We start from the raw sequence: 22,985 nt of genomic DNA, 5'->3' as shown, positions 1-22,985 counted from the left end.
CTCCACTTCTCTTTGGCTCTGGAGAGGAAGATCTCATACAGCTCTGCACAAAGAGAAAAACACAAACCATAAATCAGGTTTTCACTTCACGTGCGACAGAAAAATGCAGAAATTCCAGTAATTGTGCCTGGCTGTAACACTGAAACGCTATTAAGCATTTTATTCCTCAATCACCTGTATTTTCATAATCACAAATGAATACATATTTTTATTGTATATTCATATATTTAAAGGATAAGTCTGGTTGAGTATTTTTATTTTGTCAATAAATCCCGTAAAAACAATGGCTCCTCTTGCCTATAAAACACACAAACAGATCTCATCGCACCATTTTGAAGGATGTCTCAACTCCTAAATTGCATCTCGAGGAGATAGGAGGCTTGCAGGAGGAGCTAGGATGCACAAGTGTATCCTTTGCGGAGGTCTTTTTCGGCATTTCGGGACAATTACATGACAATGGACAGACGATGCAGCTGTGCAACACTTCACATATTTAACCGTCATTGCTTCAAAATGACAGCTCCAGAGCTGACAATAAGAGACATTTATATAATGTGTGTGTGTGTGTGTGTGTGTCAGTTTGTACCTGGTGTAATGTTGAGCTCGTTGCCAATGGCGAGGCTCCACACTCGTCCTCTGACACTTGGAGGAAGTCCCTGCCACCAGAGCTCCCTCACCCGCCTCGTTCCCTTCCTGCACACACACACACACACACACACACACACACAATGAGCAAAGTAAACACACTACGCACCAAAACACACACGCTTGTGTACACAACACACACACGGAGCCGCGGAGACGTACACGTTGTCCCAGTGCGGCAGGATCTCGTTGTTCCAGACAACCATGGCGTTTGAGATGATGTCCTCCTGTCTGTGCCTCTCCTTCATCTGACGCTTCTTCCTCTGGGCTTCCTTCATCTCTGAGAGAGAGAGAGAGAAAGAAAGAGAGAGATTGAGTGAGACGGGACCAAGTGTGTGTGTGTGTGTGTGTGTCTGTGCGTGTGTGTCTGCGTGTGTGTGTGTGTACCTCTCCGCTTGGCTCCTGCGACCATCTCGTCGTACTCCATTTTGTGCCTCTGAGTTTCCTCCAGGGATTTGGCTGGCAGGTTCCTGAAAGACAGAAAACCAGTCAGCCACTTTGCACTTTTAAAAGTAACACAAGTCAGATGATGGGGTCAGATGAACATTTCATGTCACTATCATGACAAACATTTATTTTACACTCAGAATGTTTGTCGTGCTGAGACAAAACATTACTTTTTGAATCCCAGCAGGAAAATGTACCAATGAAGGGAATAAAAAAAGTACCTCAAACTAAAGTGTTTCAGGGCTGCAACTGATGATAATTTCTATTATCAATACATCTGGCAGATATTTTCAGGATTAATCGAGTATTTATTTGAATTGTCAAATGAAATGAAAATTCAAAAAAACTGAAAGACTTTGTCAGGGTGTAAAAGTATATGAAGCATCCTATAGACATTATAAATGGAACTGACTGATAATAATAATAATAATAATAATAATAATAATAATAATAATAGCAAGATCCATATTTGTTTTGATCCGTTTGCAACTTATTTAAAAGACACTTTATCAACTCCGGTTCCTGTGTGCAGTTGGTAAGAATCAATCAAATATGAAACCACCATAAGCCACATGTTCTGGTACTCACGCTGGACGGTCCTCCAGGATGAGCGCGGTGGTGGAAAGAGGCTCAAACTCCAGGTTCTTCCTTCTCCCTGCAGCCGAGGGAAGCTGAGGACCCGAGGACTCATCCAAGTCGTCCTCCTCCTCCTCTTCCTGTGGACACTACACAGACGGAGACAGTCAGAGACCTGAACCCCTCTCTGAGCTACGTTATGTTCAACTGAGGTCGTACATTCACGATCCTGTATGGATATCGAGGTTTGAGACTAGATTTTGTCTTTTCTTGACCCTAAAGGCCGCCGGTACAATACAATTATTATTGCGCAATATAATTTGCAGTTATTATGTCCACTTTAGTGATGATTATTTTATCAAAACTCATTTATTTTGTAACAAAAAGGCACCACCTGTACAATATTGCCGTAACATGAATATTGTATGTCTTTCCGAAAAAGCTCAAGAGTGGTCCTGAAGATTGTACCAAATTCATTAAAATGAAACATCCATACCAGAAACACATACTTTAATATCTGAGTGAACGTTATTATTGCTGGCAAATACACAAAAAGTAATAGAAAAGCAACAAACTGAAGAAACAAGGTTCAGTCAGACATTTTTCACAACTCAAGTTTTATATATTTGAACAAAAACAACTTGTTAAATAAATTAAATTTGAACTCAAATTTAGTTTGCTAATAGAATTTGACTATAAACTATGTTTAATCAAGAGACTTGACATCTTTGTTTGTTAAACACACACACACACACACACACACACACACACACACAGAGTATTGTTCATCAGCTTCAGCACATGAGAAAAGAAGTTTGTTGAAGGAAAAGCTCTGAATAAATCTCCATCTCTGGGTGACTGTGTGCATGTGTGCACCATCAAAGCGACTAAGCATGTACGTGGAGTGAACCCTGTTCGTAAGTGAGTGTGTGTGTGGCCTAATGAATGTCAACGCGAGTGTGAACTCGTACATCTGAGGTCTAACGGTCGAATGTGACGCACAATAAACGGTTCATTCACCGGAGCGGGACAGCTGCGGGTCGACGACACAACACAACAAGCCTTTCATCCACGGAGTCCTGAGCGTCACCAGCAGAGGGAGAAAGAGTTCACTCTCCGACTCTGGAGATGGAAAATGTAACCGGTGCTGCTTTGTCATCAAGTTTCACTGAGAAGTGAGAGTCATACTATAAAATCAGGTGGGCGATGCAGTGATTTAAGATATTGAACCTGCCGTTCAGCCTCAGCAGCATTAGCGATGTCCAACACTGATGTTGGGCGGATCAGGTCTGGCTCACGGTCCCATTTCTCAGTTCATCCCAAAGGGGCGTTGGATCTACCAAACTAGGAAGACCACTTCTTTGTGGAGCTGGCTTTGTGCATGGGGGGGGGGGGGGGGGGGGGGGGGGAGGAGTCATTGTGATGTCGCAACAGGAACGAGACAAAGTTGGAAACAGACCGCAGTCAAAATATTATTGAACGCGGTTGCATTACGCATTTCCTTTTACAGCTGCAATCTAAAGTAATTAGAAATTATAAAACCTCTTGGTTTCTAATAACTGAGAATAGAGTCATGAAGCGTCCTTGTTGTGGATCTGTTGTGGGTCCACATACTTAAAAGTTAGTTAGTTATTGAGTCCATTACATAGATGTTTGCAGAGGAGTCACATCAAGATGTAAAAATAAATTAGTTTTGATAAAACCCGGAAGTTGATAATGAGGATTACTACACGATCAGAATCACAGTTAGGATTATCATTTTAATCCCTGATAGTTATCCCTGCACAAACTGAACTCAAAGCAACCAACTGAAGCCGAACCACATCTGGCCGGTTCCTCCATCATGTGAGCCGGGGAAAAAAAAGCACAAAGGGCAGCGGCTGTCAGACGGTTTGCTGTCGGCGCCGTCAGCTTCCAGTCGGCCTCGTCTGCCTTCTCACTACACGGTGAGGTCAGAGATCCTCCCCGGAGCTGAAATAAGCATGGTGGGGATCTGCCGTCTTCGCCCAGGGAAAATCAAACCCCCCCGTCTAATTAAATTCAACTGGAGAGAAACGAAGCTGCTGCAGCTGTGCGTGTGCGTGTGCGTGTGCATGTGCGTGTGCGTGTGCATGTGCTACCACCTGCTCTAGATGACAGGAGAGGAACAGCTGTGTATGTTTAAGTAAGTATGTGTCATTTCTGGCACAACCTTATACAAGACAGCAGGTGGGGGATAGAGGGTCGAATGGTGTGTGTGTGTGTGTGTGTGTGTGTGTGTGTGTGTGTGTGTGTGTGTGTGTGTGTGTGTGTGTGTGTGTGTGTGTGTGTGTGTGTGTGTGTGTGTGTGTGTGTGTGTGTGTGTGTGTGTAGATAGAGATAGAGAGCGAGGAGGTTGGTAATGATCTGTGTCCTCAGCTGCAGGTAGTGTGTGGAAGTTGCCTAGCGACCACACACACAGTAAATCCATTTTACATGCTCTTTCCAGCCCCAATGTTGTACGTAAACAGATGCAAGCTAACTGCATTAAGGTCGGGATCCCCCCCACCCCCGGCCACACACACACACACACAGAGACAGACAAACACAGCACTTTCCTGTATTTAAAGTCTTTAACTTCTTTGGTCGCACAGAAATATAAGGCAGCATCTGGACTTTAATTGCAACTGTGTATAAAAACCCCAACACAAGCAAAAGAAAAGCGGCCACGAGTTGACGTCTCTGTTGATGGATGTCTTAAACGATGTCAAAAAGGTTTGACTAAACACTTATATCGTCGCTCACTATATTTACGTCTGCACGGGAAACCAGGTGGAGAGAAATCAAGCGAACCCAAGTAATGTGCACTGCAGTAACGTGGTTACTACGAAAGCAGAGCATCCATTATTAGAAAATAAAAGCGCCCACACACTGAGCGTCTCACTGGAGAGGAGTTATTATTATTATTACTACATTATTGTTCCTCGCAGTACATTTCCATTTATTTTTACTGATCTCAATCAAATTAGAACGTAGGTAACATAATAATACTACAGATTTGAAATATGACCACCGGTTTTGTATGCAATTAACTTTGTTTCACTACATTTTCCCGTTGGTTTTTGCTATAAAGCCAACTTCTACGAATGAATCAGAGCCGTCGTCAATTCAGAATTGTTTGTTATTGCTTTCTAAATTCAACTAAAACTAACCCCAGAGGATGATATTGATTGAATTTTAACAATGTGATCATTACTGAAATGCACCTCGGGAGCTGTAACTAGCTTAAATTATTCTGTATTGATGTCCTCCTTGCACCTTTGAATTAATATCAAAGAACCCGATATTTTCTCCCAAAGTTATTCATCCTTTGTGCTGATCATTCAACCGAGAAGGAAAGTAAACACGTTGCCATCCTGGCCAAGATCATACGAGTGTGTTTAAAGCGCCGACCTGCTGTGTGGACAAGGTGGAGTCGGGGTCTGGAGTTGGCTCCTCCCTTAGTGCCGTCTTGCCGAACAGTCGCCACCCTGTTGCATTATGGGACAATGCCTTGGGCTCTTTGGATTTCCTAGAAAACAGGCTCCTGAAAGAGAGACGGAAGGAATCGTTATTACAATGGAAATTAACTTCAACGAAACTTATATTCTTAAAATTAATAGAGAACTGGAGGCAATGAAGTGGATTTTATATTTTAATAATAATAATAATTATTGAGTATTTCAGCTTATCCTGACTCTACGACAATATATCTTTCCTGGAACATTTATACAGTTTACTTATTCTCAAAGCCTCACTGGCCTTGAATCACAAAGTGTGTGTGCAGCAGGGTAAGATGTGTGTGTGTGCAGCAGGGTAAGATGTGTGTGTGTGCAGCAGGGTAAGGTGTGTGTGTGTGCAGCAGGGTAAGGTGTGTGTGTGTGCAGCAGGGTAAGATGTGTGTGTGTGCAGCAGGGTAAGGTGTGTGTGTGCAGCAGGGTAAGATGTGTGTGTGTGCAGCAGGGTAAGATGTGTGTGTGTGCAGCAGGGTAAGATGTGTGTGTGTGTGCAGCAGGGTAAGATGTGTGTGTGCAGCAGGGTAAGATGTGTGTGTGCAGCAGGGTAAGATGTGTATGTGCAGCAGGGTAAGATGTGTGTGTGCAGCAGGGTAAGATGTGTGTGTGTGTGTGTGCAGCAGGGTAAGATGTGTGTGTGTGCAGCAGGGTAAGATGTGTGTGTGTGCAGCGGGGTAAGATGTGTGTGTGTGCAGCAAGGTAAGATGTGTGTGTGCAGCAGGGTAAGATGTGTGTGTGTGTGCAGCTAGGTAAGATGGGTGTGTGTGCAGCAGGGTAAGATGTGTGTGTGCGTGCAGCAGGGTAAGATGTGTGTGTGTGTGCAGCGGGGTAAGATGTGTGTGTGTGCAGCGGGGTAAGATGTGTGTGTGTGCAGCGGGGTAAGATGTTGCTCATTCTTCCCGTTGGTCCAAATATAATTCTGGGGTGGCCGATGCGATCGCTGCAGGAAACCCGTCTCCACACAGGAAGCCACGAGTCGAAAACATAAAAGCGAAACGTTCTCTTCAATAACAACAAGCGGGGAAAAACTTCTCATCCAGAAAACTTTCCACAGAAGCTTTACGCTGCACCTTTCTACCAGTGGTCAACGTAGCTATGACAACATGCTGCAATACACTCACAGAGAGACTGGCTGACTTATATTGGTAATGTGTACGATTATCTGTTTTTCTATACTGAAGTGAAATCTGTAAATCTATGTTGTCAATACACAATTCTAAACACCAAACGTTACATAAAAAAAAAAAAAAATGAACCAAATCAAATACGAACAGTCACCAGTGTTTGTTTTCTTCTTCTAAATTAACTTAGTGTTTATGTCGATGCATTGAAAACACATTATTTTAATGGGGCACATAGTCTCCTAGAAAGAAGCTGATACGCACATGTATTTAGGGAGGTTCCTTGAATGCCTCATGTAATTTGGTTCTATATTTTAGTAAATAGACAGTGTTTGATTGGCACATTTGATTCTACCTTTGTGTGTCTATATTATGCTTTCAATGAAGTTCCTCTGCAATCAATAAGTGGGTACTTCACACAAACTCTCAGAATAGTGTTTATTTTCCTATAATTCATTAGAAATTACTTCTATTCTTTCCAGGAAACTTTTATGGTTATAACTTAAATTGGAGACCTGGAAAATGAAGCATTTCTTGCCCCGTTATACAGAAAGAAATAACACTGATAATATCATAATATGTTGTAAATGTTCTTTAAATCACCAGTCAGACTTTCCCCATCCTGTGAATCATGTTCAGATATTCAGAATATTGTGATTTTCAGAGCTTTATCCAAGTGGCTTCTAAAAAAAAAAAAAAGGTGAAGTTCTTAATATCAGACTTAAAAGCTCCCGAACAATAATTCAGTTCCTCGTAAACGAGTGAGAAAAGAAACGCTGTTAGAAAGAGTGACGATGTAATGATGGTGATTCATCTCTCATCATCATCCTCATCATCACCCTAACCACAGTCGTGCTGCAGCGGTTTTGGAAGTGATGCTGGAGCAAAAAAAAAGCTGCCAGATCAACAGTTTTTTACGTTAATTTCAGTGGATGAAGAGCTTGCTGGTCAGCTGGTGGAAAGAGAAAGAGGGAAGGAGGGAGAGGAACTGGAGGAGTTATGAAAAGGAAGTGAACACACACACACACACACGCTGTGGCTCAAGCAGACAGCAAAGTAAATATTATTCCTCCCTTCTCTGCTGGCTCAACCTTCTTCACTCTGAAGCGTCAAAGAAAACAAGCTCTTCCTTTAAAGACCAACACTTGGACGCCTTTATTGCACGATAAGCGTTGAGGAAAGGTCTACATGTTTATATGCATGAGACAGATCATTAATAATTGATTCATAAGCGGGTCATATTTGGTGATTATCGATTATCTGTTGAGAGTTGCCACTTTTACATTTTAATCTTGTACTTTGTATCCAATCTCCATGACTCAGCATTTCTGTATTTGCAATATTTGTTTAAAATTAAAATGTCCCTTGTGACTGTTCCATTGTATATATATTATCATTACATTATTAGTGCTCATGCATTAATGTAAAAGCAGGATTGTAATGTTGTAGTTGAACCAAATCACTGTGAACAGTCACCAGTGTGGAGCTCATTTTAAACTATTAACTAATGATTATCCTCATTATGGATTAATCTGCTAATCATTTTCTCCATTAACTGACTGATTGGTTTATATAAATAGTAGGAAATGCCGTCACAGTTACCCAGAGCCCAAAGTGACACCAACCAACAGTCAAACCCTCAACATCAATACATTAAACTATTAGAATTATTTAAAAAAAGGGAAAGCAGCAAATAATGCAACCCGTAAAAAATGTATGCATAGAATAAAAATTGTTTTTTTTGTTTTTTTACATATTACTCTTCTGTTTTGAATGTAAATATCTTAATCTTTTCAGAACCTAAAGCCGTCAGATAAAGTGTCTTCTTTCTTGTTATGCAACAAGTGAAACAACACATCAGAAATAGAAAAGCGGAAGTTATTTTCTAAAAACTTTTGTGCCCATTTGCGCTGGGTTTTTACCAACTGCAGTAAATGACAAATCATACTATTGGGTTGCAACTGTGGGAAGCATAAAGCTCACGGAGAAGAACACCGAGGATCAAACACTGAACCTGCAAATGTGGAGACAGCTGAAACGCTCAAATACACGAAATACATATCAGCCTTCTGTAAAAGAATAAAAATGAGATGCCAGCGGTGTTAGTTGGTCTGATACAACAGGTCCCGGTTGTCACTATTCATACTCCATCGTGTTAAACATAACACACAACGTTTCCCTTGGTGTCAGTTACAAGAAGCTGTTCCTCAGATCAGAAGCTGCCTTGATCTCACCGTGGTGTCAGACACACCTGTAGCTGCACATTAAAAAAAAAAAGTGTTTTGTTCAGCAGAGCCAGAACGAAGCCAGAAATGCAACGTGACGGACACCATGTGATCGAGTGTGTGATAAGATCTAAGTGGCGTGCACAGGATGTCTGATTGTAAATAATTAACCACTGAAAGTGATTAGAGCTAATATAATTCCCCCCCCCCCCCCAAGCATGAAGCGTTTGTTAAATAATGGAAATGAAAAAAGAGGGAATTAGTTGGGACAAACAAGAACAGGGTGCGCCAATAAAAATGGATAAAAGAAAGAAATTTCTGATGAGTTTCACAGGTGTATTTGTTGGCCCTTCAATCAAAAACCAAACCAAGCCTCGTTGATGGTGAAAAAATAACTTTAAAAATAGTATTTTTTGGGGGGGGAATGTTTATCTTTACATTGTACTGAAGCCAAAATTCAGATTTCTTGCCAGAAAGTCGGCGTTACGTAATGCAAAGAGGAAAAAAAAAAAAAAAAAAAAAAAAGGTATTAAAAATGCTGGAACTAAAATTTAAAATATATACGTACCACGTGGTTTTGAGAACATGTTGAACCAGCAGTAATCTCAGCACAAGTAGCCAGTTCACACTCATTTAACAGTTGATCTTTTAGGTAATAAAAAAGCGTAATAGTCGTCAGATGGCAGCCGATGGGTTCTGCCTCTTGTCATTACTACAAGTGCCCAGTTGCCCTCAGATTCTGTTTACAGATTATTATGGTTCGTCAAAAGTTTTCCCGAAACACAAGAACATTTCAGTGTGATTTGTGTTGGTCATGATTTAAAAACAGTCCCGTTCGAGCTTGGCTGATTACAAACGACGGATGGATAAATTCAACCTTGAAACACAAAATGTTACTATAAACACGCTGGTGTTGAAAAGCTATATTTAAACCTAGTTATGTTTGTTAGAGTGGGTTTGACCCTTAGTGACCTCGGCAGCGTGAACCAAACAGCCAGCGTGGAGGTTTTTTTTCCAGCAGAGCAGTTTTGTCTCTGGCGTTCTTCTCCGTCTGTCTGGATTTCCTCCGAGACGCAGAGACATTTAAGCCGGTTGCTGAGGACCGCAAAAAAAATAAATGAAAAAAATGAAAAAACAGGCCCTCGACACAGACGGAGATTTAACAGGGAAAAAAAACAGCCACACAAGATTTTACTGCATCAGAAATAAAAAATAAAAAAAACCTCCTCTTTCACTTCCTTGTGTGTCTTTTACAAGAAAGTTGTCCGGGTGCGGTTCCACTCGCTCTGCTCAGTGTTACTTATGCATGTTGATCAAATATCTAAACTATTTTCCAACGTTTGGATGAAGACATTAACTGAAGTAGAGCTGCAAGATAGGTTGAGTGTTCGGGTGGTGGGGTTTCTTTCTAAATTTATTCCATTTTCTCTGGCACAAAAACGATGACGTCCACATTCTTTGTCCCTACCGTCAACCACAGAGATCAATGAGCACAACGCCGGATCCATTCGAATAATTAAAGTGATCCAAGATGGTGGAGAGACAACCCAGAGGTGTGGAAACGGTATAGTATTGTGTGGGGGGGGGGGAAACAAACAGCGTTGTGATATCCCAGATTCACGTTGCATCAGCAGTTAGATGAACACACTTGTACAAATAGACTATTTTAAGCCTCCACTTGCATGTGTAGATGTTCAATAGTTCTGGGCCGTTTGTGAGACTGTGTTGTTGCGATTGGCCGGGACGTGAGGAAGCGGAGGTGCGGCTGTAAAAGCCGGTCGGACCATCTCCCCCAAACAGAAGTTCAGCCATCGGCCGACACATCTGCTGCCTCCAGGCTGCAGATTCAGAATCCTCGGATTCCTGAAAAGGCTTCACGTACTTCCTGGTGTCGAGTACGAGCGCAAGATGGTGGCGCGTCAAGACTAGCGGCACGTAGTGGATCGGAAACGAGGTTTCGGTGTGGGCAGACTAAACCTCACTTCTGGTCCTCTACGAGCCACAAGTCTGACATCGCGGTCATAACGGAGCATTTCTCCGTCATTACGGGGGGTCATGATTTAACAATCATGTGATTATGAATAGTAGAAAGAGAAACTGTGGGAACTATACCAGGACAATACCATCTTTTCTTACTTTAATTACTATGTTTTAGGATAATAAGTGTTTGGGCCTGGGATATAAGACGGGTGTGTTTACAAAAAGCATTACTTCTTACACCTCCGTCTTCACAGCGTCAAATGCAATTACAAATGTCACGAGTGACAAAGAAAAATACACACGGTCCAACTTGTTTTTCCAGGTGTGTTCACATAATTTTTTGGTTGTTCTAAAAAAAAAATTTAAAAAAAAGGAGCCATGCGATCGTGACAAAAAGACACGACACCTCCGTTGCATCACGGAGGTTAAATGGTGGCGATGAATCGGCCCGATGGTCGAATCGGCCTCAGAAATAGAGAGCAGAGGGAGCAGTGAATGTGGGCTAAGCCCCGAGAAAAGAGGCTGTGCCGAGTCAATGCTTCATCGAGCCCTGCTGTATCACTTTACTGCACATACGCGGAACTGGGGCACGATTAACATGCAAGCTATTACACAGCTATAGGCCGCAGACTGCGGCTGGCAATTTCAATGTAGAGAAACCGATACGCGTCAAGCGGTCAAGTCGCCTGGCTGACATCCTCTTTAATCCCTCTATCAGAATGGAAACTGATATTAAATATGGACTACCCCCGCCCTCCCTCCCTCCCACACCATATCTCTTGGGGGCACAAAGATGTATTGCTGTGAAAGCAAAGTTTCGCAGGTTCATGTGGACAAAAGGATGCGTTTTCAGTGCATTTAGCTGTCTGATTATTCCCAATTTTGGGATGTGAGAAACTACTTTCCCTTTCCAGAGTGAGGGATTAGGAATGACGGAAAAAGAAACATTCTCCTGCAGGAGAAATATGTCTGCTGCTAAATGTCATGTTTTGTTTCCGTTTGTCTCTCCCCTTTTTTTTTTGACGTGGAAATCTGTGATGCAACACGATATCTTAGTCGACAAAAAAACAGCCTAATGTTGAGATTCACCAGTTAAACTAAGTTACAGAAAGGCAATAGCTGAGTCTGTGATGACAACAACCCATGTGTGAACAAAATACATGTGGACTGTTTCTGGTTTACTACTTGAACTTCATGCATCTACGCTGGCATGGAGGTATTTTTTATTTATTCCCCCCCCCCCCCCCCCCCCCCCCCCCCCCCCCCCCCCCAATCTCCAGAAGTATCTCCTTAAACTGGATCAAGAAATTCCCAGTGCTTGTTAACGTCTCTCTCTCTCCCCATCCTTCCAAAACCAGCTTTAAAAGCCCACAATTTCTCAATTTCTTCGCACAAGATGCGATCCGCAGTGTCCGCTGAAAACGATCAATTAGTCAATTATCGTGCAAATATATCTGGTGTCCGCTATTCCAATGTGAGGATTTAATTGCCTCGGTCCAATATCATAAAACTGAAAGTTGGGGTTTTGGAGTGTCCACATCGAAAATCTCTGAACTAAAACATGTGTGATTGCGCTGGAATGAATTCATACACTGCCATCTATTCCCCCTCATCCTGACTGCTGTGTCTTTGGAAAGAGATAAAACCACAAATATCTCAAAATAAAATCCATTCGTCACGTCCAGTTGTCAAACCGACGCCAGATCCTCATTACAGCTTGAGGACCAAATGGAAAAAAAAAAGGTCACAAGTTGAAGTGGGAGATGAAAATACCAAATGGGCTTAAACAAAGTCAACCGACCCCCCCGGAGCACTGTTTGAGGCGAGGGCAGACGGGGCAAATTAAATACCCCCCCCCCCAGCAGTTTAAGCTCAATTGAACTCTGCTCGAGGCGGACCATGGAGGAGTGATGTGACTGACGAAGAGTCACACAAACAATTTGTCAGCAGCAGCTCTTCATTTTCAACCGAAAACAGTTACACTTGCCAAAAATAAATAAAAACAGGCCACACTTGATTGCATCTGGAGTTTCATTGGCAGCATGGAATGCATCTCTGTATTTTAGGGCCTTCTGCTGAAATATGTATTTGTTTTTCCTCTCTCCTTACAAAAACAGCAATGTGTTTTTTTGGGGGGTTATGATCAGACGGATTTGACGATCAACACTTTTTACTGTTTGAATGATGATGAAAGTGAGGGTGACTTGTAGCTCCAGTGTGTCTTATGAAAGGTATATTTTCAGCTACTCTACTTCCCTAAAGTCTACAGCTAAAGTCTTTCCTTTCAGTTGAGTTTCTGTTACAGGGATTTCACTGGTTTTGGAGAATATTTAAGTCTTTTTGACATAGTCTGTGTAGAAGTGGGGATTATATATGTTTGTTATAAAAGTAAACTCTTAAGATGAAAGTAGATGAGGGCGGGTTAAAATACTGGTTGTTTGGTTTGCAGGCAAATCTTTGGGGCTCGAGCACTTCTATTTACCTGGTGAAGAAATCAGCTATGCCGAACCTCTTCGGCATCAGCTGGGGGTCCGAGCCGTCCTCTGGCTTGCTGAAATCGGGGACCTGATCCGGGGCGCTCTGCCTGCGACCCGCTTCCAAAACGCTCCTGAAGTCCTCCTCGTACCCCTCATCTCCAAAGTAAAACCCCTCCTCGTCGTCGGGGGACAACGGGGTGGCGTCAAGACTGAGGGACAACACAACGTTGGAGTTAGTCCTCAATGTCTGCGGCCTGACGGGCAAAGTGGGCTCGCTGAACCCCCCCTCGTCCTCCCCGGTGGTGGGTTCAGAGAGGGTTGACGGGCAGGGCGAGGGGGTTTTGGCACTTGATCCCAGGGTGGGGGAGTCCGTGGCCGGGTGGAGGAAGTGAGGGAGCTCTGAAGCGTTCTCCCCCGGGCACAGAGTGACCGACGTCCCGCTGTGGTCGCTTTGGCTTCTGAGACAAAACCCCGACCCGGCCCCGTTTTCCGGCCTTGCCCCGAGGTCGAAGGGCATGTCGGCGTTGTCGTCCGAGTCGGACCAGTCACATGTCACCCTGGCGGTGGTCACAAAGTGCAAACCACCGTTTACAACTTTCGCTTCCCCGCAGTCCACGTCGCATGAACAGAGTCTCTGGGCCAGAACCAGCGGGCCGGGAGGCACCGCCCCGGTCCGTTTACAGTACGCCACGTCCGTATCGGGACCGTCGACATCCCCGTTGGGCATCTTTACATCTGGACGCTGTGGTGGGGCCGCGGCGGCGCAAGCGCAGTTCCGCTGGTGCTTCCCCGCGCATGGCAGTAGATCGAGGGGGAGGAAAGTCCTGATGCAGCCGCCGCCGGTCGCCTCTTCTCCCGGGGTGACGTCGTCGGAATCCGGGGTTTCCCCTTCGCTCTCTCCCACAGGCGGTTGCCGCATCTCTCGGCCCGCGTCCACTGAAACCCGAGCCCCGAGCACAGCTGGACAGGAAGCGCCTGTGGTCCCCGCGAGGCCGAGCCTTCCTCCACCTCCTCCTCCGACCATCGTCAGCTCCTCCAGGCCGAATGACTCGGTGAATCCGTTCAGGTCGCCGCAAACCCCCGAAACCACACAGCTGCCTGCCACCTGGCCGGGGAGGCACTCCTCTAAATCCAACACGATCTCCCTCTCGCGCGTGGGCGACTGCGCCGAGGCGTCCCTGTTTACATACCTCTCGTTACCGGTCACGTAAACGTGACCCTTCCCCGCTTCCCGACCCCCTCTGACACCGGTTGGCAGCGCCGTGTTGCGGTCTTTGAGTCCCCCGTCGCCCGTTTCTCCGCCTTCTTCGTTCTCGTTCACGTCGACGACGAGCGACCCTCCGTTATCCTTCGTGGTTTCCATGAGCACTCAGTCCGTCTAGGGAGCCTCGACCCCGGGCGTGAGATCCCGCAGCGAGTAGCCCTGCCCTGTCGGCCCGGCCCCGCAGCAGCAGGTTTTGTTGTTCTTGGAAGAAGGGGCTACCATTTTATCCTTCAACATCACCTGAGACTCACCGGCAGGAACATGTTGATGTCTGACGTCTTAAAAAAACAACTTCCGTCTTGAGAATTTAAGCGTCGTCGCCGGACAGAAGATTAATTAAATCCCCTAACCGTTTTTTTAATTTTTTAGCTGGCTGCAGCAGCGGCATTCCGGCCACGGTCCAGCGCCATCTTGAAAATACCCCAATAATGACGTCATGCCCGCCCCCACCTCGCTCTCTGATTCGTTGAAAGGATTACAGTGACGCCTGCCGGTCACTGCGTGCAACTGCACCAGAAAAGCCCTGACCCCATTGACCCCGTCAATGAATACGAGTATTCAGAATGTATACCAGAGGTATTTAGATGCTTTACTCAGGTAAAACTTAGATGCTTTACTCAGGTAAAACTTTCTAAATGCTTAAGTAAAATGTGAGTAAAAGTTCTGCATTAAGTGACATGTCGAGGGTTGAGTCATGTTGGAGTAATTCTTTGAACTTGTTGTTGTAAAACTCCAATGTAGACAACAAAATGTCACCTTTAGTCATTGATGAAATGTCTTACATGTCATACACTAGTGGCACCACATTCACATCAAACACCATGCACTGACCATTCAGTACATTTTATCAACTTGTTTTTGCCTTTTCTGGAAGCGCAGACATCTTTTTAAGGCAAATGGAGTTTGTCTGAACAAGTCAGGAGTCAAACTGTTTACTTGTAACCTATTTTTCTCTTCCTGCGTCACCCGTCTGTTCCCACATGCCAAGGACAGGAGACAAGAGGAGTCTAAACAAGAGATAGCCACACAGCCAAGAGGAGGAGTCTCCGACCTCTTCATCAGGGACAGCCTCTGATCACACACTTTCCACTGGCTCGAAGTCCTCAGCCAGTTTTGGCACAATCAGAGAAATAAATTGGGCAAATAGAGCTTTAACACATTCAACTTAGCTGTATTAAATGTCAGGTCTCTGTCAGGAAAAACATTTGTAATCAATGATTTCAGTGCAGCTGTTCTTAATGAATCAACACCTCCCAACTTCAGTTTCACGAGTGAAACAAGAGCGCATAAGAAAGGAAGTGGAGTTGCTATTTTATTTAATGATTCTCTTCAATGCAAGCAGATGTCTTTTGGTCATTGTAGATCCTTTTTTATGGCTCTGAATTCCACTCGAGTTTTATTCCTCAACATTTACAGACCACCAACATACTGTGCAACCGTCTTTGATGAGTTCACTCAACTGCTGTCTATAATCTATATTGATTTGTATTGTGTTGTCATACCCGTGTTGATAACCCCCAGGGCAGAGGGTCTATAGATCTATGCGGTGTCCTTGATAACTATGATCTGACTCAGCATGTAACAGGTCCCACCCACAACAAGGGGCACCCACTAAAGTGAAGGTTGGAGAAATGTACAAAGAGTCTCCGTGAAGTTGCGATGGAATTTATTCGCAACTCCTATTCACGAGCTTCGGATGAGACGTTTAAAATAATGAGATCCAACAGTCAACCTTTAAGCTTCTGAGTATTTATTCCTGCGCGGAGGAGCACAAATGCACATTGGTGAAGGGCTCAGTTTTATATACTCGTAACACACGAACATGCACAGATAGAGTGCCGTCTTAGGGAGGGTGCAAGCTTTCGGGTTTTCGAAAGGCCGATTCATGAGTTGAAGGTTATAGCAGACAGATAAGAGAGAGGTGTGACTTATAGGCAAGGAAGCAGATGTGGGGGGAGGGGTTTGTACAAGAATGTGTTAATAGTGGGATGCCCATAAATCATGCGATTTCTCTGGGAAGTTTAATAAATATGCCGAGGAGTTTCACAAAATAGGGGCCCTCAAAGGGTTCTTTTCCAGCACAAGCACAACATGATTATATTGAATATAATTTGATGTTCAAACCTGCAACAATTATAAATGCAGTATTTGACTTGTGATTTCTTGGGTTTTCAATATTAATAATTGTCAGCTTAAAAAGACTTAACACCTGGTAGGCTACATTTTTTTTCTCAGAACGACCTGCATGAGGTATGTGGAGCTTCTTGAACTCGTCCCCATCTAGCTTGTGTTTAATGTCCTCTTGACATCGCAGATGAGAGCCAGGAAGGCTCTAAATCCACTCCCAGGGGGAGAAGAGGCCGCTTGTATGCGGTCGCCTGGGGAAGAGATTGTGTGACACGGCCTCCTGCAGAGAGGAAGGGAACATTTATGGGTTTGATTGCCTTGCTGAATGGCACCAGGATGCATTTCTCTCCAAACACAGATAAGAGGTCAGCCACAGCATGTTCAGGTTAGGTGATGTTGTCCAGACTCTGTCAGATAAATACTGTATATATATATATATATATATATATATATATATATATATACTGTATTCATCCCCAGGGGGAAATTTGGTTGTAGCAGCGGCAAGCAAGGTTACAGAGTAAACATAAAATAATAATATTAAGTATGAAAAAATGTACAATATATACAATACAATCTGGTAAATTTCCCCACTGCAGGACTAATAAAGGATTATCTTATTTTATATAATACAATAAAATAGCAGAGCAGGACATATTAGATTAGATTAGATTTGATTAAATTTAGATAAAATTCAATAATAAAGAAAAAAAAAAGTGTATACAGTGTATCCAAGTGTATACAGTAAAAAAAAAAGTGAAAAAGTATAAAGTGAAAGTGGTGCAAGGTATATTGATTGTTCAATTTGAGGAGGATCTGGCCATAGGTGATTTATTATAAAGTCTGATTTATTATCAGGTATGTTCTCCTGTGTCAGGAATGTTCTCCTGTGTCAGGAATGTTCTCCTGTATCAGGAATGTTCTCCTGTATCTGTCCTTTGTGCAGAACCCTTTGTGCAGCTCACCAGGGAGGACAGAGGAGACCGATGAGGGCTGTGAACCTAAACCCATTGAAGGAACAGGTCTCATCCTAGCCCCACTATGTCCACGACCCCTTTATAAGATGTACATACTGCTAGAAAAATGATTACTCGACACCGGGTGTAAAATCATCAATCGGGACATTTATTCTTGCAGGAAGGAGCAGGAACTTAAAGAAGTTCCTGCTGCTTAAGAAGTTAAAGAACTTGTCCTTTAACCCCCACGTGAAGCAAATCTCAAGGATTGCATTTTTTCATCTACGTAACATTTAAAAAATCAGGCACATCTTGTCTCAAAAAGATCCAGAAAGCTGGTTCACGCGTTTGTTACTTCCAGACTAAATTACTGTAACTCCTTATTATCAGGCTGCTCTAATAAGTCTCTTAAATCCCTCCAGTTGATCCAGAATGCTGCAGCTCGTGTACTCACAAAAACTAAGAAAAGAGATCACATTACTCCTGTATTAGCTGCTCTGCACTGGCTCCCTGTAAAATCAAGAATCATATTTAAAATTCTTCTCCTCACCTACAAAGCTTTGATTGGTGATGCACCATCATATCTTAAGGAGCTTGTAGTACCATATTGCCCCACTAGAGAGCTGCGCTCACTAAATGCGGGGCTACTTGTGGTTCCTAGAGTCCTAAAAAGTAGGATGGGAGCCAGAGCCTTCAGTTATCAAGCTCCTCCTTTATGGAACCAGCTTCCACTTTCAGTCCGGGAGGCAGAGACAGTCACCTCATTTAAGAATAGACTTAAGACTTTCCTGTTTAATAGTGCTTATAGTTAGGGCTGAATCAGGTTTGCCCTGGTCGAGCCCCTTGATATGCTGCTATAGGCTTATAGGCTGCTGGGGGATGTTTTAGGATACACTGAGCACCTATCTCCTCTTCTCTCTCTCCTTATGGATGAATTTACATCTCTCCATTGCACCTTATTAACTCTGCTTCCTCCCCGGAGTCGTTGTGACTTCACGTCTCATAGGGTCCATTGGACCTGGAGGTGTCTGATGCCTGGTGAGCCGGCCTCCCATTGGCCCTGCTGATCGCTCCGCCCCCCCTCCTCTCTACCTCCTTCTGTTTCATGGATTGGAGGTCCATTCATACATTGTCATATTCATGTAATGTGTTTATGTAACTTTGTAAATGCTGTTCATTCTGTACACATGACATCTATTGCTTCTGTCCATCCGGGGAGAGGGATCCTCCTCTGTTGCTCTCCTGAAGGTTTCTTCCCTTTTTTCCCTGTGAAAGGTTATTTTTGGGGAGTTTTTCCTGATGCGATGTGAGGTCCTGGGACAGGGATGTCCTATGTGTACAGATTGTAAAGAATTGAATTGAATAGATAACAAACACACAAACAATCCTCAGAATGTCCTCAGAATGACCCACGTGAACTCGTCCCCGGTTATCTCGTCTTTAATGTGTTCTCCTCATCGAAAAGGTCAAGCGATAACGGAGCAAAAAAAAATCCCACAGGAGCCACAGAACTCGCGGAACGTTCTTCAAAGTTCTCTCAACAGAAAGAGGATTGCAACGCTCACACTTCTAGTTCACTGTCTTGTGTAAAACGCTCACATGCTCGTACTTTTGCTCTGAATTCAGTTGAAGATCACCGTGATAGTGAACCCATTTGGTATATTTCTGTTGTTGCAAAATAAAATAAAAACCTCCCCCTCTTGCCTGCGCGCATAGATAACATTTGACATGTTTATTGGCCCTAGCAGTTTGGCCCCCACCACCCCCACCCTTCCTTGCTCTCTTGCTGCATGTTTCCTGTGCACGAGCTTCCTCCTCCTTCAGACTGCTTGCATTCTTTTCTCTGCTACTCCGAAGACAACTTTTGCTTTGCGATACTCTTTGTTCCAGCACAGGAAAACAGCACCGAAGACGTCTTGAACAAACATGGGGAAAAGTAACAGCAAACCTTTCACTTGTGGCAATGTCGACAAGTCCAAGCTGATGGGATGCGCAAAGATCATGTGCAAGAAACATGGCGTCAACACCTGTAAGCAGCTCCCTTTGTGGGTGCGGATGTGTGGTTTCCCTGAGAATGGTAGTTTTAGTGTGGGTAAGATACAGCAACTAGAAGAGGACTTGGCCATTTATGAGGTGAGGAAGGGAACAAGCAAAATAGACTGGAAAGCCTTTAGGATGTGGAAAAGTGAGGCGGAGAAGAGATGGAGCCTGGAAGAGAAGGGGCGCAAGAGGATGGGGGAGGAAACCAGTCAGGGGCGTGCACTCCCACAGAAAGAGTAGGATCTCCTGCCGGTCTCAGCTGCACATCCGAGGAGTCGGAACCAGCAGCCGGTCGAGCCAGACCGGGAGGTCCGAGGACAGTTGGCCGCAGCAGAACCCACCGTGCCGGGCCCGGAGTCTGCTCCAGCCCCGTATGGACAGAGTGTCCCTGCACCCGCACAGAGCATGCCGGATCCCAGAGCTCATCAGTCAACCCAGACCATCGAAGTAATGGAGGTGCCCGAGCCGAGAGTGACCGAAGCTGCAGGGATGGCGGCCTGGACACCGGAGGACCTGCGCTCATTCGCCAAAGACCTGCCAAATCTCGACCCCCAAGGAGGCGCTCCGTTTGCGGAAGTGCTGATCCTGATTGCGGACGTCTGCAAACTGAGTTTGAGAGAAATAAGAATACTCACAATCTACGGCATTCAACTGAAATGGGGCGAGGTGCAAGGAGACTGGCCGGAGAGCGACCTGCGTTTCGACTGGACCCGGGGCTCTGTGTATCGGGACCACGTGGAGAGACTCTGCGAGAGGATGCGAACGACTTTCCCCGCCGTCACGCGATTGGACGTGGTGGGGTACTGCGTACAGAAGCGTGGCGAAATGGTGGCGGATTATTTTGTCCGATTGGAGAAGGTCTTGGAGGAAAACGTCGGACAAGCTAAGTCGCGGTATTACGATTATACCGAAGATCTGCTGAAGACATATTTCCTGGAAGGCATGCACGAGCCGATCAGAAGGCAGCTACGCGAGCGTTGCATCGGCTTGGACGTGGAAAGCCTGTCGGTCGTCCGGCAGCACGCCGTCCACCACGAGCGGAAACTGAGGGAGGCGGAGGAGAAGAAAGAGAAAGCCAGAGTCCTGCTGACGGACAGGTGGATGAAGGCGGAGATCCGAGCTCTGCGGGGAGGAGGCGGAAGGAGAGGCAGAGGGTCGGTCAACGCGGGCCTTCGGGACAGCGGATGCTGGACTTGCGGAGACCCGGACCACTGGGCCAGAGACTGTAACGGACCGAGGAGTGGGGCCCCACTCTGCCTGACTTACATGGAGGAGGCGGACTCCAGAGGCTGGTGACCGCACACACAACACCGCAAGCACGCGCACACGCACACACACACACACACACACACACACACACACACACACACACACACACACACGCACCAGTGTTGAAAGAAGTATTCAGGTCTTTTACTCAAGTAAAAGTACATAGAAAAAAAGAAGGAAACAACTCAAAAATATTCCAACAAATGAAAGAAAATGATTGAAAGAATAGGCAGGAAATGAAACATTCACATATTAATTATTAGTTAACCCATTTATTGTTGTAGCTGTACTTAAATATGCTGTTGAGTAGTCTAATCAAAACAACATTTTACAAGTTGCTCATGGATTTTTTTGTGTGAACATATTTTAATTTACAAATAAATAAAGCTGTCAAAAAAAAAAAGTACAATGTTTCCCTCTGAGACGTAGAGAGGGAAACCACTTGGAAAGTGGTACGAAAGGAAAATAAATGTACTTTATGAGCACACACACACACACTGACACCCAGATACAAAGAAGTGCTCATCATGACAAAAATAAGTGGATTTTAGTTTCTTTCAGTGTAATGATGCAATATTACATTCCAGGTTGATTCTACTGTTTCAGTAATAAAACAAAAATGAATGGCCAATTGTCTGAGGTCACGGAACATGGGGATATGATTTCACATTGTACAGGAGGTCAAAGAGTTAATCAGATACTTTATTTCACTAAAGGAACTAATGCCACACTGTGAAGTGAAAGTCCTGCATTCAAAACCAATATATATATATAAACACATTTCTGGATTAATATTACTGCTGCATTAATGTGTATGTTGCTTTTTTACCTCTGTAGATGTTTGCGAATGTGCTCATTTGAACTGCTTTATATGCACTGTTGGGTAGTTTAATATACACTGATCATATTTTATAAAATCATGTTTGTAGCCTGATATAGTACAAAGTACACACATAGTTTAGATTAATCAAAAAACAACACATACGGCATAAAAGTGTTTGAATTGCTTTATTACACATGCTTATATATTGTTACGCGTCGTCCAATCATGTTTAATGTCTTCTATGTTTGATCATTCTGAATCTCCCGTCATGTAACCTTTAACCGGAGGAAATGGAGGAGAAAAGATGGAGATATACTTGTTTTTTATGAAGCTATAAGCCCTGTATTCATACACAAATCTGTATTAAATCTCTCTTAAGAAAACTGCTTGCTCGAATTCACTTTATTTCATGAATTTCCACGACGACTTCCAGTGAGAGTTTAACATGTTAGTTTGTAAAACGTGGTCTCATCTCTCGGGAAGGTCACCTCAAGGTCAAACCTGGTTGTGTGTTAGTCCTTAGCGACTAGAAAAGGCCCAGGCCGCGTCAGTGACTGTACGCTATGTTACACAATGTTATGACGTTTTACCGGGTTGGTTTCGGATTCACACAAACTAACACACCGATCGAGGTAGACCTGCAACGTCTTTTGTTCTGCACAAATATTGATATTGACTTTATTTAAGGAGTTCCTTTGGGCAGTTAAATTAGGATTTACTTTCTTTTTTTTGTTGTTGCATTGAGTCATACTGGGATGTTTGCTGAAAATTGATTGGATGGCCCTACCCAAAAAAACATGATAATTTACAGTGTATTTCACCGCATAATCTACAGGATGGATCTAGATTATTACATTTTGGGTATTCAAATATTAATTTAAAGGACACCAATCCAAAGATATTCCATTACAAGTAAAAGTGTTTATCAGTTAAGTAAAGCAACATTGTGCCACCTTTCCCTTAATTTATAAGGAAGTTTCAAGAGGACGCTCCTCATAATGGATGGTAGGTCCGGTCCCCCGGTCGGTCGGTCGGTCCCTCCCTCCCTCCCTCCCTCCCTCCCTCCCTCCCACACGCACACGCACACACACACACGAAACTCAAAAATATTCAAACAAATGAATGATTGAAAGAATAGGCAGGAAATCTTTATTTGTGACGCTGGGACAATGAAACAATCAAGATGTTCACACATTAATTATTAGTCAACCCATTCATTGTTGTAGCTGTACTTAAATGTGCTGTTGTGTACTCTAATCAAAACAACATTTTACAAGTTGCTTGTGCGTTTTGTGTGCACATTTTTTAAAATTTACAAATAAATAAAGCCGTCAGCCAGCCAGCCATCTCTCCTTTGCTGCTGTAATCCTGTAAATATCTTATTTTATCAAAAAGGAACAGGTTGTGTGGCGTTTCACAGCCTCAAGTGGCCTTTTGAGGAACTGCAGTTGTTGCCTTAACATTCTTTTGATAACTAAATGTATGGCCAAATCTTACACGATGCACCTTCAAGATCAAAAACC

General features: G+C 43.9%; 2 protein-coding genes across 2 annotated transcripts in view; one reads left to right on the top strand and one right to left on the bottom strand.

The window, feature by feature from the left end:
* The window catches only part of LOC117743866 (TBC1 domain family member 12-like), a 22,033-nt gene extending 7,374 nt beyond the window's left edge, over nucleotides 1-14,659 (bottom strand). The window contains exons 1-7 of the mRNA XM_034551773.1: nucleotides 12,989-14,659; nucleotides 5,080-5,212; nucleotides 1,681-1,817; nucleotides 1,033-1,115; nucleotides 808-925; nucleotides 587-693; nucleotides 1-43 (exon numbers count right to left, since the gene is read on the bottom strand). The exon at nucleotides 1-43 is cut by the window's left edge and continues 41 nt beyond it. Coding sequence (XP_034407664.1) covers nucleotides 1-43; nucleotides 587-693; nucleotides 808-925; nucleotides 1,033-1,115; nucleotides 1,681-1,817; nucleotides 5,080-5,212; nucleotides 12,989-14,346 — 1,979 coding nt within the window. The 5' untranslated portion in view covers nucleotides 14,347-14,659. The remainder of the gene's footprint in view (nucleotides 44-586; nucleotides 694-807; nucleotides 926-1,032; nucleotides 1,116-1,680; nucleotides 1,818-5,079; nucleotides 5,213-12,988) is intronic.
* A 4,407-nt stretch (nucleotides 14,660-19,066) lies between these two features.
* On the top strand, nucleotides 19,067-21,842 carry LOC117744355. Its single transcript, XM_034552560.1, has 2 exons — nucleotides 19,067-20,699; nucleotides 20,730-21,842. The coding sequence occupies exon 1, from the start codon at nucleotides 19,776-19,778 to the stop codon at nucleotides 20,664-20,666; it is 891 nt and encodes a 296-aa protein (XP_034408451.1). The 5' UTR covers nucleotides 19,067-19,775; the 3' UTR covers nucleotides 20,667-20,699; nucleotides 20,730-21,842.
* Nucleotides 21,843-22,985: the final 1,143 nt, after the last annotated feature.

This window comes from Cyclopterus lumpus, chromosome 15 (genome assembly GCF_009769545.1).
Source record: "Cyclopterus lumpus isolate fCycLum1 chromosome 15, fCycLum1.pri, whole genome shotgun sequence".
NCBI lineage: Eukaryota > Metazoa > Chordata > Actinopteri > Perciformes > Cyclopteridae > Cyclopterus > Cyclopterus lumpus.
The sequence above is the reverse complement of the archived record's forward strand: the minus strand, read 5'-3'. Positions and strand labels throughout refer to the sequence as shown.